Source organism: Salmo trutta, chromosome 15 (assembly GCF_901001165.1).
Source record: "Salmo trutta chromosome 15, fSalTru1.1, whole genome shotgun sequence".
In the NCBI taxonomy this organism is placed as follows: domain Eukaryota; kingdom Metazoa; phylum Chordata; class Actinopteri; order Salmoniformes; family Salmonidae; genus Salmo; species Salmo trutta.
Window position 1 is genome coordinate 44,736,936 of NC_042971.1, and position 16,786 is coordinate 44,753,721.

Genomic DNA, 16,786 nt, shown 5'->3' on the forward strand with positions numbered 1-16,786 from the left:
CCTGTCTCCTAATAATAATAATACATTTTGTTGTAAGGGCTTTTCACGACACCCAAAGTAAATTTACATAAACTAAAATTAGGCAAACTATTAGAATTTTAAGAAATGGCGGAGTAATTTCTGCATATTGCACCTTTAAAATAAGTAAGTAACTAAAAGTACACTAAATATACGGACAGACTAACCATGGAGAACACTAAACACAATGACAGTGAACTAGACAGATGATTAAAGCATTAAAGCAACAGAGAATCTGGGTAAGCCTGTGTGAAGAGGTGTGTCTTTAGTGTGCAATATGTGCATTTTTTTATTTTATTTAACCTTTATTTAACCAGGTAGGCCAGTTGAGAACAAGTTCTCATTTTCAACTGCGACCTGGTATGGATTGTGATCAGTGGCGATTTTGGCATGTAAATCTTGGTGGGGCCAAAAAAAAGTGGGATGCATGCCAGCAAAGTCACTACTCAACAACACTAAACAATACATGAATTGCACTTTAACGGTGACAAACGATGCCCACAGACTGTTAGGGCCTACATTTTTTGTTGTTGTTGTCATTTTTAGCAGACGCTCTTATCCAGAGCGACTTACAGTAGTGAATGCATTTCATACATTTAATTTCATGCATTTTTTTGTACTGGCCCCCCGTGGGAATCAAACCCACAACCCTGGCGTTGCACACACCATGCTGGCGTTGCAAACACCATGCTCTACCAACTGAGCCACAGGGAGGTCTAAAGCTGTCCCAACAGCAGAGTTCCAACAGCAGTCCCAATACCTGCTACACCTGGCTATCAGTGCAGCCTTGTCTGGAAGCGAAACAGTTCATTCTGCCTCATACGTTATTAGCCTTTTCCCTGCCTGTACTGTTACCTTTTTGGAGTCGCTGTGTATGACCTTCTGCCTGCCCCTGGACCCAGCTACTGTACCTGCCTCCTCCTGTGGTCCTTTACTAATAAACACCTGCTGTGCTCTCCGCTTGAAACCAGCACTCTGTTTCCCATTGTATTCATTACAATTACATTTCTAAAAATCAGGTTTTATAGGCTACGTGGACCACCAAGTCAGAAAAGTATGCAAAATTAACAGGTGAAAAAAGACCAAATTATTAGGGTAAGGCACATGGGCTATTAACAGCTTACTACAAACACAACATACACTTAGTATTACTTTCTTAGCTACAGTATACATAGCTCCCTGGCAAATTACATCATTTATGCAGCAACATGTAAGACATTTTTGGACTCACCTTGTTATGATGTGCTCACTTGAACAAGAAGGTGGTGCGGCGGTCCTTCGTGAGAAAATGATGTCATCGAAGAAAGAGAAAGAGCCATGATTTACAAATCCAAGTTGGATGACCGTTCAAAACGTATTTCCCAGTCTGAGTTTGTTTATTCCCGACTTCCCAGTTGCAATACTTGCAGTTAGCCACCGATTCCTTCCAAACCACTCATTGTTCCATTTTCAATTTCCAACTTGTTGTGTAATGTTTATGTCCAATGGCCAATGAACACTGATCTTTTTTGCTATAATTTATCTTCATTATTTCTCTTCATTTGACAAGGATTAAAACGATTTGCCAGTAAATTGTTGAATTGATTCAAGATGATGACTGCTAGCTAAGATTTTGAAAGTAAGATGTTGACATGACCAGTCCATTCATAGCTACTGTACATATAATGTGATTTGACGTCATTTCATCTGTGGCCAATGACCTTGAGTCTTCTTGGAAGGGCACTACGAATGTAATTCTATGGCATGAGCCAAAGGGCTTGAATTTTCGATGTCTACCCTTACTTGGCCATGAAGTAGTGTCTCCCTGAGTGACAGAACACTGAGCCAATCACGGCGCAATGCTCCTATTTTCTGCTGGCTTGCTCCACCACCACAGAAAGCACTGAGCTAGGCTGAAAGACCTGCATTTTGGAGCTGCCTTTCTCAAGAAAACAAAAAAGAGAATTTTTGTATGCGGCTTTAATAACTCAATGATATATATATTTTTACATTATTTGCAAACTGATATGTGACTCGTATTAATGCCAAAATTACATGCAAAACAGGCAAGGTGGGGCTAAAAATATGGGTCTCAAAACAGGTGACGGGTCGCCAGTGATGACGGGTCGCCACTGATAGTGATGTTCTGACATGGAGAGGGAGTTCCAGAGTTGGGGAGCTGCACTGCTAAAAGCCCGGTCTCCCATGGAGTGAAGGCTGGTGAGAGGAGCGTAGTGTAGGACATGAAGATCAGTCAGTGCGGGAACATTTCAAGAACTTTGAAAGTTTCTTCATGTGCTGTCACAAAAACCATCATGTGCTATGATGAAACTGGCTCTCATGAGGACCGCCACAGGAAAGGAAGATCCAGAGTTACCTCTGCTGCAGACGATAAGTACATTAGAGTTACCAGCCTCAGAAATTGCAGCCCAAATAAATGCTTCACAGAGTTCAAGTAACGGATAGATCTCAACATCAACTGTTCAGAGGAGACTGCGTGAATCAGGCCTTCATGGTCGAGTTGCTGCAATGGAACCACTTCTAAAGGACACCAATAAGAAAAAGAGACTTGCTTGGGCCAAGGAATACGAGCAATGGGCATTAGACTGGTGGAAATCTGTCCTTTGGTTTGATGAGTCCAAATTGGAGATTTTTGGTCTTTGTGAGACGCAGAGTAGGTGAACGGATTATCCCTGCATGTGTGGTTCCCACCATGCAGCATGGAGGAGGTGTGATGGTGTGGGGGTGATTTGCAGGTTACGCTGTCAATGATTTATTTAGAATTCAAGGCACAATTAACCAGCATGGATACCACAGTATTCTGCAGCTTTACTCCAGCCCAACTGGTTTGCGCTTAGTGGGACTATCATTTGTTTTTCAACAGGACAATGACCCAACACACCTCCAGGCTGTGTAAGGGCTATTTGACCAAGAAGGAGAGTGATGGAGTGCTGCATCAGATGACCTGGCCTCCACAATCACCCGACCTCAACCCAATTGACATGGTTTATTCTCAGTTGGACCGCAGAGTGAAGGAAAAGCAGCATATGTGGGAACTCCTTCAAAACTGTTGGAAAAGCGTTCCTCATGAAGCTGTTTGAGAGAATGCCAAGAGTGGGTAAAGCTGTCATCAAGGCAAAGGGTGGCTACTTTGAAGAATCTCAAATATAAAATATGATTTGTTTAACACTTTTTTGTTACTAATGTGTTATTTCTTAGTTTTGATGTCCTCACTATTATTCTACAATGTAGAAAATAGTAAAAATAATGAAAACCCTTGAATGAGTAGGTGTGTCTAAACTTTTGACTGGTATTGTACATATATATATATTTACAGACCTATTTATTTCACTATGTCAATATTTGTTGTCAATGTTGTTGGAAGAGTTATAACACCAAGGTTCCTGACTGTGGAGTTAGAGTGGATGGTGCAGCCATCAATTGTCACGTTCAGTTGACCCAGTTTCTTAATGAGGGATTTGGGGCCCATGAGCATGATCTCTGTTTTGTTGTTGTTTCATTTAAAATGTTTTTGCTCATCCAAGTTTTCACAGAGACAGTCAACAACAGAGGGGGTGGCAGAGTGGAGTTGGGGTTTGTGTGGTTGTAGATTTGTGTGTCATCTGCAGTGAAATCTGAGTCCGAATTGACGGAGGATCTGACCAAGGGGTAGCATGTAAAAATTAAACAGTAATGAACCTAACACTGAGCCTTGTGGGACACCTTGTGATACAGGGGCTGGGGCAGACCTGCAGTTTCCAAGGGAGATAAACTGTTCTATATCAGATAGATAGGAGTGACACTCACTGATAGATAGGAGTGATACCCCACTGGACTACTATATAACCACACACCTTCCTGTCTCACTGTGCCATCTCACACAGCATTTCTCTAAATTGCCCCATCATGTCATCACACATATCACTGGGCTCTCTCCCACCCCAAACCACAATCCACATAACCATACTGTACACACTCCACTATCTCAGCACCATGTCACCACATGCACTGTTATGTCACACCTTGGTATCACTCCTCACATTCCTCCCTCTTCAAGCATATCTATTGACAGTGTAACACCTGCCCTATTGCCTGACTATGTGGAATTGTTCATGGCTTTTGTGTTATACAGAACTACAGTATCTCCATCCCAGGCTGTAGTCCTGCTGTCTGTCTGGAGCATCCAGGTGCTCTAGTATACAGCTCTAATTACTGCAGTTTACTGAGGACCCAGAGTACTGACTACAGACTACTGCACTCAGAAAACTTTTGTCTCATCATCTCCTCTCTCTGTCTGTCTCTGTATCTCTTCATTTCTCTATCTGTCTTTCTACTTCACTTTTCCCATTTAAAGTGCATACATATTGCAGAGGCACATTAATTAATCACATTCTCTTATCTGTTTAGCTTTGTTTTTCTCCCACTGGTATTGTTTCCAAATTACATATATTTTATTTTCTGTACAGTGTCTCTCTTCTATCACTGCTGGTGTATCTATTTTTCCACTGTACAAAACATTGTAAATATTTGAAAGAATAGAGCGCTCAGAGAAGTCAGAGAAACATTGTTTTAATTTAGGGTGGATCTTTTCTGTCCTAAATTCAGGGCTGACACGGTAATTGTATAGTCATTTAACCTCTGTGAAAATAAAATGAAATTACCGTTATAATCATTGAGAAACTGCAAGTTGTCTTTCAATCATCTCTCTACTGTCTTGAGCTCACACTCTTGCTAACGAACTTGAAACATTGTATAAAGGTCTGGCCTGTACTCTTGCTAGCAAACTTGCAACATTGTATCAACTACTATAGTTTCCCTAGCCAGCGTAAAAATGCTAAAAACAGTACAAACCAAGTTGGATAGCTAGCTGAGCTGACTAGCTACTCAACAGAGCCAAGGAGGCACAAGCAAGCAGAAAAAATGAGGTGAGTAGGTTCAGAAATGTAAGGTGTGGGGTGATCATGTGAGTCAGATAGAAATCAACTTTTCTCATCCCTTTTCCTTTGGTCCTTCACTCAGAAACACTTGAAAAGTTTTGGTAAGTTGTTGGTGTTGGCAACAATTATTGTGTTAAGTGAGTGGAGGCGAGCAGATTGACTTGGTGCCGAGAATCTGCCAGTGGGTGCCAAGGCATCCCAGTAATCTGGCCTTCCATGAGAGAATGTGAACCAGGAGAGAGCAGTTTTTTCCACAGATGGTTGATCAGTAAAACCAACTGGCTGCTCCTCTTCTACAGCCTGGTCATGTCACTGTTGCTCACACTACCCAAGAAAGAGGTAGGAGGAGGGGCAAAGGGGAAAGGGGATGTTTGGCAGGAAAATGACCATACCTTGTTTTCCTCCAAATCAGCCGGAGAAATTGATTTATCAAACAGGAGATTGTGTCATGGCAGCAGGAGGGTGCCAGAAAGAAAGATGACATGCAGTGGGGTGTGTTTCTGAAAATGTATGCAAAATGACAAAAGTAAGATGCTAGGTGACACACATATACATTAAGGCACAAAAGCATGTTCACACTCAGACTTGGGTGCACACACGCAAACAAACACCATATTTCCTCTGAGGGAACATGTATCAGCTGTAGCGTTGCAAAGGGAGTATATATTATTGGAAACTTTCTACGTTTACCAGTAAACTACCAGAATTTTTGTATTTTTCAAAGATTTTATGTAATCTATATTAAGACATCTAGTAGCCCTTTTGGGTACTTCAGATTTTTACAGGTGTCTCTAATAATCTCTGGCACTCTGTGTGGCCTCATCACATGTAAAATCTATTAAATAATTTAAATAAGATTTTTGTTATAAAAAAATTATAACAAAGCTGTAGCCTTCCCTGTGGCTCAGTTTGCAACACCAGGGTTGTGGGTTTGATTCCCATGGGGCCAGTACAAAAAAAATGCATGAAATGAAAATGAAATGTACACATTCACTACTGTAAGTTGCTCTGGATAAGAGTGTCTGCTAAATGACTAAAATGTGTAAAATGTAAAAAATTGTCCTAAATATAAACCATCAACTCTACTATTAGTGTTTAATATGAGGGTTTCAGCATGAAATATCCTTTGTATAAACTACATGACCAAAAGTATGTGGGCACCTGCTTGTCGAACATCTCATTCCAAAATCACGGGCTTTAATATGGAGTTGGTCTGCCCTTTGCTGCTATAAAAGCCTCCACTCTTCTGGGAAGGCTTTCCACTAGATGTTGGAACATTGCTGAGGGGACTTGCTTCCATTCAGCCACAAGAGCCTTAGTGAGGTCAGGCACTGATGTTGGGCGATTAGGCCTGGCTTGCAGTCGGCGTTCCAGTTCATCCCAAAGGTGTTTCATGGACTTCAGGTCAGGACTCTGTGCAGGCCAGTCAATTTCTTCCACACCGATCTTGACACACCATTTCGGTATGGACCTCTACTTTGGCAGAGGGGCATTGTCATTCTGAAACAGGAAAGGGCCGAAACTGTTGCCACAAAGTTGGAAGCACATAATCGTCTAGAATGTCATTAAGCTGTAGGATTAAGATTTCCCTTCAGTGGAACTAAGGGGCCTAGCCCGAACCATGAAAAACAGCCCCAGACCATTATTCATCCTCCACCAAACCTTACACTTGTCACTATGCATTGGGGCAAGTAGGGTTATACTGGCATCCGCCTAACCCAGATTCATCTGTCGGACAGTCAGATGGTGAAGCGTGATTCATCACTCCAGAGAACGCGTTTCCACTGCTCCAGAGTCCAATGGCGGCGAACTTTACACCACTCCAGCCGAGGCTTGGCATTGCACATGGTGATCTGAGGCTTGTGTGCGGCTGCTCAACCAAGGATACCCATTCCATGTAGCTCCCGACGAACAGTTATTGTGTTGACGTTGCTACCAGAGGCAGTTTGGAACACGGTAGTGTGTTGCAACTGAGGGCAGACAATCTTCAGCACTTGGTCGTCCCGTTCTGTGAGCTTGTGTGGCCTACCAGTTCACGGCTGAAAAGTTACTGCTCCTAGATGTTTACACTTCACAATAACAGCACTTACAGTTGACCGGGGCAGCACTAGCAGGTCAGACATTTGACAAACTGACTTGTTGCACAATGCCACATTGAATTTCACTGAGCTCTTCAGTAAGGCCATTATACTGCCAATGTTTGTCTATGGAAATTACACCTGCCATCAATGGTGTGGCTGAAAAAAACAAATCCACTCATTTGAAGTGGTGTCCACACACTTCTTTATATATATATATATATATATATATATATATATATATATATATATATATATATATATATATACACACACACACACTTTTATATAGTGTATATATATTATTTTACTGTCAATATGTATTTGTTGTCAATGTTTTGGTGTCAAACTGGTGGCAGTGTGAAATAAGTCAATAGTTGGATGAGTAGCAGAGTAATTTAAAATAATGCCATTATTGATTAGATGCTTTTTTCATAATCAGCAGGGCAAGACAATCTGGACCCTCTCTTTCTAAAATTTTCAGCCGAAATTGTTGCAACCCCTATTACTAGCCTGTTCAACCTCTCTTTCGTCTCGTCTATGATCCCCAAAGATTGGAAAGCTGCCGCGGTCATCCCCCTCTTCAAAGGGGGAAACACTAGACCAAAACTGCTACAGACCTATATCTATCCTACCCTGCCTTTCTAAGGTCTTCGAAAGCCAAGTTAACAAACAGATTACCTACCATTTCGAATCCCACCGTACCTTCTCCGCTAACTGGTTTCCAAGCTGGTCATGGGTGCACCTCAGCCACGCTCAAGGTCCTAAACGATAGCCTAACCGCCATCGATAAAAGACAATACTGTGCAGCTGTATTCATCAACCTGGCCAAGGCTTTCGACTCTGTCAATCACCACATTCTTATCAGCAGACTCAACAGCCTTGGTTTCTCAAATGACTGCCTCACCTGGTTCACCAACTACTTCTCAGACAGAGTTCAGTGTGTCAAATCGGAGGGCCTGTTGTCCGGACCTCTGGCAGTCTCTATGGGGGTGCCACAGGGTTCAATTCTCAGGCCAACTCTTTTCTCTGTATACATCAATGATGTCACTCTTGCTGCTGGTGATTCTCTGATCCACCTCTACGCAGGTGACACCATTCTGTATACTTCTGGCCCATCTTTGGACACTGTTAACTAACCTCCAGACGAGGTTCAATGGCATACAACTCTCCTTCCGTGGCCTCCAACTCCTCTTAAATACAAGTAAAACTAAATACATGCTCTTCAACCGATCGCTGTCCGCACATGCCCGCCCTTAGAATATGTGGACAACTACAAATACCTAGGTGTCTCGTTAGACTGTAAACTCTCCTTCCAGACTCACATTAAGCATCTCAATCTAAAATTAAATCTAGAATTGGCTTCCTATCTTTCAACAAAGCATCCTTCACTCATGCTGCCAAACATACCCTCATAAAACTGACTATCCTGCCGATCCTTGACCTCGGCAATGTCATTTACAAAATAGCCTCCAACACTCTACTCAGCAAATTGGATGCAGTCTATCACAGTGCCATCCGTTTTGTCACCGAAGCCCCATATACTACCCACCATTGCGACCTGTATGCTCTCATTGGCTGGCCCTCGCTTCATATTCATCGCCAAACCCACTGGCTCCAGGTCATCTATAAGTCTTTGCTAGGTAAAACCCCGCCTTATCTCAGCTCACTGGTCACCATAGCAGCACCCACCCATAGCATGCGCTCCAGCAGGTATATTTCCCTGGTCACCCCCAAAGCCAATTCCTCCTTTGGTCGCCTTTCCTTCCAGTTCTCTGCAGCAAATGACTGGAACGAATTGCAAAAATCACTGAAGCTGGAGACTCATATCTCCCTCACTAACTTTAAGGACCAGCTGTCAGAGCAGCTTACAGATCATTGCACCTGTACATAGCCCATCTGTAAACAGCCCATCCAACTACCTCATCCCCATACTGTTATTTTTTATTTTTTGCTCCTTTGCACCCCAGTATCTCTACTTGCACATTCATCTTCTGCACATCTATCACTCCAGTGTTTAAATTGCTAAATTGTAATTATTTCGCCACTATGGCCTATTTATTGCCTTACCTCCCTTATCTTACCTCATTTGCACACACTGTACATATACTTTTATATCTATTGTGTTATTGACTGTATACTTGTTTATTCCATGTGTAACTCTGTGTCGTTGTTTGTGTCGCACTGCTTTGCTTTATCTTGGCCCGGTCACAGTTGTAAACTAGCCTACCTGGATAAATAAAAGTGAAATATATATATATATATTTTTTTTTTTATTAATTAGACTATGTGGTTCAAGAGAAAATAGCCTATATACTAGAAACTCATGGACAATATGGACACATATATAATACATTAATACTATATGAATACATTTGTTTTAAATTATTCAAGTATAAATTATCAAAGTTACGATAGACTGCCATAGATTTTCTGTTAATTCCGTTAACTTTGGTAAATTACCACGTAGCTTTGCAACCCTAATCAAATGCATTGGCTTATCAGTGTGTGGGGATACAGTAGAAGCTATGTTGAGCCCATATTAAACTGGTCTCCTGTCATAGTGTTTGTAGTTTGGATCAAAGAGCAGTGCAGACCTAGTCAGAATGCAACTGTAGCGTTTATTGGTTAGGCTTCAGAGCAAAGCCCATCTGTCTGCCTTTCCCATCCTCTGTAGTGGCTCTTCGCTTGTTCTTTCCATGTGGTGGGGCCTTAGGAAAATGAAGTCATAGAAAACCCACTCATATCAGCAGGTTTTCACCAGTGATGGGTTTTATAATTTTCAAAGTAGCTTCACAGGCTCTAGAAAGTGAAAATGTAATTCAGTTCAACACTTTCCTTTTTAATGACTTGATTGGGCGATATCTGATGAAAGAATACCCTTTTATCTGTTTTCCGATATCATCAAAGCAGATTATACTGTGTAGCTTATTCATTGTCTATCCATAGTAACAGTTATTTTATTCAGTGGATGATTGTATTACTGGCAATTACTGATTTGACTTTCACTTAGAGTAATGGTCGATACATGTGTCTCTCTCTCACACTCACTCACTCTTTCTTTCTTTGTTTCTTTCTTTCATTCTCTCTTCTCTCTCTTTCTCTTCTCTCTCTCGCTCACCTGTATCTATCTACAATATATCAGTATTTGCTGTTTGATCCCTGCCTCTGTGTCTCTGTGTAGGATCATTAAAGGGGATGCTGGACCAATGAGAACCATGCGCGTCATGGGGTCAGTTGTCACGGCTCTCCTTGTCGCCATGCTCTTCGGTATCATTCAATCAGAACTGCAGGAAGGAGCCCTCATTCCAGGTAAGATTCCAAAACACAACACTCCTCATCGATCTACTGTTTGCCATTGGTAATATAATTCACCTTACCTTGTGCAGATAGAGACTAGCACCTTTTTTGTACAAGTGCTTGTGTATGATTTCTTATCTTGGCAGTCTTGTTATCAGTCATGGGTCTTTCATAGCTGTAAGCCTAGAGTACTGAGTCTGTCTATTTGGTATTGGGTTGAGAGTGTGAGATCTCCTTGGTCATTGTTTCACCAATGAGATGCTTCATCACTGTAGGTTTCATCTGTCTCGGTGTGGTAGAGGAGTAGAGATGATCATCACTGATAGGTTTCATCTGTCTCAGTGTGGTAGAGGAGTAGAGATTATCCTCACTGATAGGTTTCATCTGTCTCAGTGTGGTAGAGGAGTGGAGATGATCATCACTGATAGGTTTCATCTGTCTCAGTGTGGTAGAGGAGTAGAGATGATCATCACTGATAGGTTTCATCTGTCTCAGTGTGGTAGAGGTGTAGAGATGATCATCACTGATAGGTTTCATCTGTCTCAGTGTGGTAGAGGAGTAGAGATGATCATCACTGATAGGTTTCATCTGTCTCAGTGTGGTAGAGGAGTAGAGATGATCATCACTGATAGGTTTCATCTGTCTCAGTGTGGTAGAGGAGTAGAGATGATCATCACTGATAGGTTTCATCTGTCTCAGTGTGGTAGAGGAGTAGAGATGATCATCACTGATAGGTTTCATCTGTCTCAGTGTGGTAGAGGAGTGGAGATGATCATCACTGATAGGTTTCATCTGTCTCAGTGTGGTAGAGGAGTAGAGATGATCATCACTGATAGGTTTCATCTGTCTCAGTGTGGTAGAGGAGTAGAGATGATCATCACTGATAGGTTTCATCTGTCTCAGTGTGGTAGAGGAGTAGAGATGATCATCACTGATAGGTTTCATCTGTCTCAGTGTGGTAGAGGAGTAGAGATGATCATCACTGATAGGTTTCATCTGTCTCAGTGTGGTAGAGGAGTAGATATGATCATCACTGATAGGTTTCATCTGTCTCAGTGTGGTAGAGGAGTAGAGATGATCATCACTGATAGGTTTCATCTGTCTCAGTGTGGTATCGGAGTAGAGATGATCATCACTGATAGGTTTCATCTGTCTCAGTGTGGTAGAGGAGTAGAGATGATCATCACTGATAGGTTTCATCTGTCTCAGTGTGGTAGAGGAGTAGAGATGATCATCACTGATAGGTTTCATCTGTCTCAGTGTGGTAGAGGAGTGGAGATGATCATCACTGATAGGTTTCATCTGTCTCAGTGTGGTAGAGGAGTGGAGATGATCATCACTGTAGGTTTCATCTGTCTCGGTGTGGTAGAGGAGTAGAGATGATCATCACTGATAGGGCTCTAATTACACATACTGTTAGGCCTCAGGTAATTACTCTATCTATCAGAGAACCAGAGAACCAGGGAAGAGAGGTAGAAAGGTTTTATCTGGTCCGCATGTGGTCCAGTGGTTTGGAATAAAGAATCAGTATATGTGTGTGTGTGTATATATGTATATGATTGTATTACATATATATATATATATATATTCCATTTATTTTCCACTGTGATGTGTTTAATTAGCTCTTCCTCTGCCAGGGGATCAATCCATGCTGCTTGCTGGTAGATGGGCTAACAACAGGGATCTATGACTCAAATCTTGCAGGTGTGTGTGTGTGTGTGTGTGTGTGTGTGTGTGTGTGTGTGTGTGTGTGTGTGTGTGTGTGTGTGTGTGTGTGTGTGTGTGTGTGTGTGTGTGTGTGTGTGTGTGTGTGTGTGTGTGTGTGTGTGTGTGTGTGTGTGTGTGTGTGTGTGTGTGTGTGTGTGTGTGTGTGTGTGTGTGTGTGTGTGTGTGTGTGTGTGTGTGTGTGTGTGTGTGGCGCCTCCCTGTGGCTCAGTCGGTAGAGCATGGTGTTTGCAATGCCAGGGTTGTGGGTTCGATTCCCACGGGGGGCCAGTACGGGAAAAAATTTATGAATTGAAATGTATGCATTCACTACTGTAAGTCGCTCCGGATAAGAGTGTCTGCTAAATGACTAAAATGTGTGTGTGTGAGACAGCTGAATTTGCCTCTACTTCGCACCCATAATTAGTTAGCAAGCTCTGTCAATGACAATGAAATTCTATGGTTAACAATCTTAGACAATGTTGAAATGACTATATGCATCACTTCACTTAGAAATGTATTGTTTCTGAAAGAAAAGCACATTTTTTGTCCATTAAAATAACATCAAATTGATCAGAAATACAGTGTAGACATTGTTAAAACCTCTTACATCTAGACGTTCCGCTAGCGGAACACCGCTCCAATATCCAATGATAAGGCGTGGCGCGAAATATAAACTCCTCGAAAATCCGAAAACTTCAATTTTTCAAACATATGACTATTTTACAGCATTTTAAAGACAATACTCTCCTTTATCTAAACACACTGTCCGATTTCAAAAAGGCTTTACAGCGAAAGCAAAACATTAGATTATGTCAGCAGAGTACCCAGCCAGAAATAATCAGACACCCATTTTTCAAGCTAGCATATAATGTCACATAAACCCAAACCACAGCTAAATGCAGCACTAACCTTTGATGATCTTCATCAGATGACACGCCTAGGACATTATGTTATACAATACATGCATGTTTTGTTCAATCAAGTTCATATTTATATCAAAAAACAGCTTTTTACATTAGCATGTGACGTTCAGAACTAGCATTCCCACCGAACACTTCCGGTGAATTTACTAAATTACTCACGATAAACGTTCACAAAAAACATAACAATTATTTAAAGAATTATAGATGCAGAACTCCTCTATGCACTCGCTATGTCCGATTTTAAAATAGCTTTTCGGTGAAAGCACATTTTGCAATATTCTAAGTAGATAGCCCGGCATCACAGGGCTAGCCATTTAGACACCCACCAAGTTTAGCCCTCACCAAAGTCAGATTTACTATAAGAAAAATGTTATTACCTTTGCTGTTCTTCGTCAGAATGCACTCCCAGGACTTCTACTTCAATAACAAATGTTGGTTTGGTTCAAAATAATCCATAGTTATATCCAAATAGCGGCGTTTTGTTCGTGCGTTCAAGACACTATCCAAGGGTGACGAAGGGTTACGCGCCCGACGCGTTTCGTGACAAAAAAATTCTAAATATTCCATTACCGTACTTCGAAGCATGTCAAACGCTGTTTAAAATCAATTTTTATGCCATTTTTCTCGTTAAAAAGCGATAATTTTCCGACCGGGAAACCGTGTTTTAGTACAAAGAGAGAAAGTAAACGTGGAGTCGACTCGTGCACGCGCCTCAGTCTCATAGTACTCTGACCGACCACTATCCAAATGCGCTAATGTTTTTCAGCCAGGGCCTGCAAAGCCACCATTCAGCTTTTTGCCGCCTTCTGAGAGCCCATGGGAGCCGTAGGAAGTGTCACGTAACAGCAGAGATCCCCTGTTTTGGATAGAGATTATCAAGAAGGCCAAGAAATGGTCAGACAGGGTACTTCCTGTACAGAATCTTCTCAGGTTTTGGCCTGCCAAATGAGTTCTGTTATATTCACAGACACCATTCAAACAGTTTTAGAAACTTTGGAGTGTTTTCTATCCAAAGGTAATAATTATATGCATATTCTAGTTTCTGGGCAGGAGTAATAATCAGATTAAATCGGGTACGTTTTTTATCCGGACGTGAAAATACTGCCCCCTATCCATAACAGGTTAAACAAAAGAGTAGCTGAGAAGACCCTACAGAGTTGATAAATATTAACAATTGATATGCTAATCCTTTGCACATGAACGCTCACTCATTCAGAAACAATTGCAATCAATATATATATTTACGCTCAGTGTGTTGTCGTGATCTTTGTTGGAAAGGTTCGTCCTGTTGGAGAGTTCCCTCTCTCTCTCGCTCTCTCTCTCGGTTAGAATGGATCTTTCAAAGCGACATTCATTAATGTCGTTATAGAATGGATGTTTCGTCGGTCTTCGCGCTCAATGACACCGAATTTCTAGCTGCAGACTAGTAATTAATATCAAAGACTTGTTATTATTCTGTCGGTATCGATAGTTTAAAAGTTTAACCACATGGTATGGTTAAAGTTCAGTAGAGGGATGTATGGTCAAACCTATTGGCCAACTCGTAATGGAGTGGAGGCCTGGTCTGAAGAAAGAAATTCGGGGTGGGGCTTATATACTGAATGTAGAAAAGGCTGTCACATGACGCCTTGTCCTGTCTGTGTCCCTGGGGGCGTGCCGATGACTTAGTTAAGCTTTGAACAGACATACAATTCTCTCACATTAACATAAGTACATAATTTAGATGAAACCTGCAGTGATGAAGCACATTTTATACAACCATTAGATGTAAGTCTCATCGCTGAGGCTAGTATATAAACCTAGTATGGTAATATGGCCATATTGTCTCTAATGAGTTTCACAAAATTGTGCCAAGCAGACCAGTTTGTAGCTGGATTCTTCACCAATCTTTTATACCTTCTCCAGAACATAAATGTCGTTTGGTTCCCCCATCCGGTGAGGTAGAAGAATTCCTTTGTCTCTCATGAAACCCCTCTCTCTCCATACTGTGGCCATGAGGCAGGACATTCTCCTTCGGAATTTATGGCTGCCTTCACACAGCCTTGTGTCAGAAGTATAGAGGTCGGGGGATGGTGCATAGAAAACCCAGAGGGCAACTTCATGACACTACCAATGGGACATTAAAACAGTAATATCTTATGTTTCACCGAGTCGTGGTTGAACGACAACATCAAAACTATACAGTGGCTGTTTTTTTTGTGCATCGGCAAGACAGAACAGCTGCCTCCTGTAAGACAAATGGTGGCGGTCTGTGTTTACTTGTCAGTAACAGCTGGTGCGCAAAATCAAATATTAAGAAAGTCTCGAGGTTTTGCTCGCCTGAGGTAGAGTATCTCATGATAACCTGTAGACCACACTATTTACCAAGAGTTTTCATCTACATTTTCTCATATATATTTTACGTAGCTTTCTACATACCACCACAAACCGATGCTGGCACTAAGACCGCACTCAATGAGCTGTGTAAAGCCATGAGCAAACAAGACAATGCTGATCAGGGGCTGCGCTCCTAGAGGCCGGGGACTTTAATGCAGGGAAACTTGAATCTGTTTTACCTCATTTTTAGCAGCATGTTACATGTGCAACAAGAGGAGAAAAAATCTGACCATAATTCTATCCTCCTGATTCCTGCTTACAAGCAAAAACTAAAGCAGGAAGTACCAGTGACTCGCGCAACACAGAAGTGGTCAGATGAGGCAAATGCTAAGCTACAGGACTGTTTTGCTAGCACAGTCTGGAATATGTTCCGGGATTTTTCCGATGGCATTGATGAGTACACCACATCAGTCACTGGCTTTACCAATAAGTGCATCGAGGACGTCGTCCTCACAGTGACTGTACGTACATACCCCAACCAGAAGTCATTGATTACAGGCAACATTCGCACTGAGCGAAAGGGTAAAGCTGCCACTTTAAAGGAGCGGGACTCTAACCCGGAAGCTTATAAGTAATCCCGCTCTGTCCTCCGACAAACCATCAACCAGGCAAGCGTCAATACAGGACTAAGATTGAATCGTACTGCACAGGCTTCGACACTCGTCGGATGTGGCAGGGCTTGCAAACTATTACAGACTACAAAAGGAAGCACAGCCGAGAGCTACCCAATGACACAAGGATATCAGACGAGCTAAATAACTTCGATGCTCCATTCGAGGCAAGTAACACTGAAACATGCATGAAAGCATCAGCTGTTCTGGACGACTGTGTGATCACCCTCTCTTCAGCCGATGTGAGTAAGACCTTTAAACAGGTCAACATTCACTAGACCACGGGGCCAGACAGAATACCAGGACTTGTACAGTCGTGTCCAAAAGTTTTGAGAATGACACAAATATTACTTTTCACAAAGTCTGCTGCCTCAGTTTAAATGATGGCAATTTGCATATACTCCAGAATGTTATGAAGAGTGATCAGATGAATTGCAATTAATTGCAAAGTCCCTCTTTGCCATGCAAATGAACTGAATCCCCCAAAAACATTTCCACTGCATTTCAGCCCTGCCACAAAAGGACCAGCTGACATCATGTCATTGATTCTCTCATTAACACAGGTGTGAGTGTTGACGAGGACAAGGCTGGAGATCACTCTGTCATGCTGAGGAGGGTGGTGCTTGGAATCATTATTCTTCCTCTGTCAAGCATGGTTACCTGCAAGGAAACATGTGCCATCATCATTGCTTTGCACAAAAAGGGCTTCACAGGCAAGGATATTGCTGCCAGTAAGATTGCACCTCAATCAACCATTTATCGGATCATCAAGAACTTCAAGGAGAGCGGTTCAATTGTTGTGAAGAAGGCTTCAGGGCGCCCCAAGAAAGTCCAGCGGGATCGGGGCACCACCAGTA

The 16,786-nt window shown here is 42.0% G+C and overlaps 1 protein-coding gene across 1 annotated transcript in view; it reads left to right on the forward strand.

Moving 5' to 3' along the window:
- LOC115148314 (roundabout homolog 1-like) overlaps window positions 1-16,786 on the forward strand; it is a 121,418-nt gene that overhangs the window by 22,627 nt on the left and 82,005 nt on the right. The window contains exon 2 of the mRNA XM_029690240.1: window positions 10,197-10,324. Coding sequence (XP_029546100.1) covers window positions 10,222-10,324 — 103 coding nt within the window. The 5' untranslated portion in view covers window positions 10,197-10,221. The remainder of the gene's footprint in view (window positions 1-10,196; window positions 10,325-16,786) is intronic.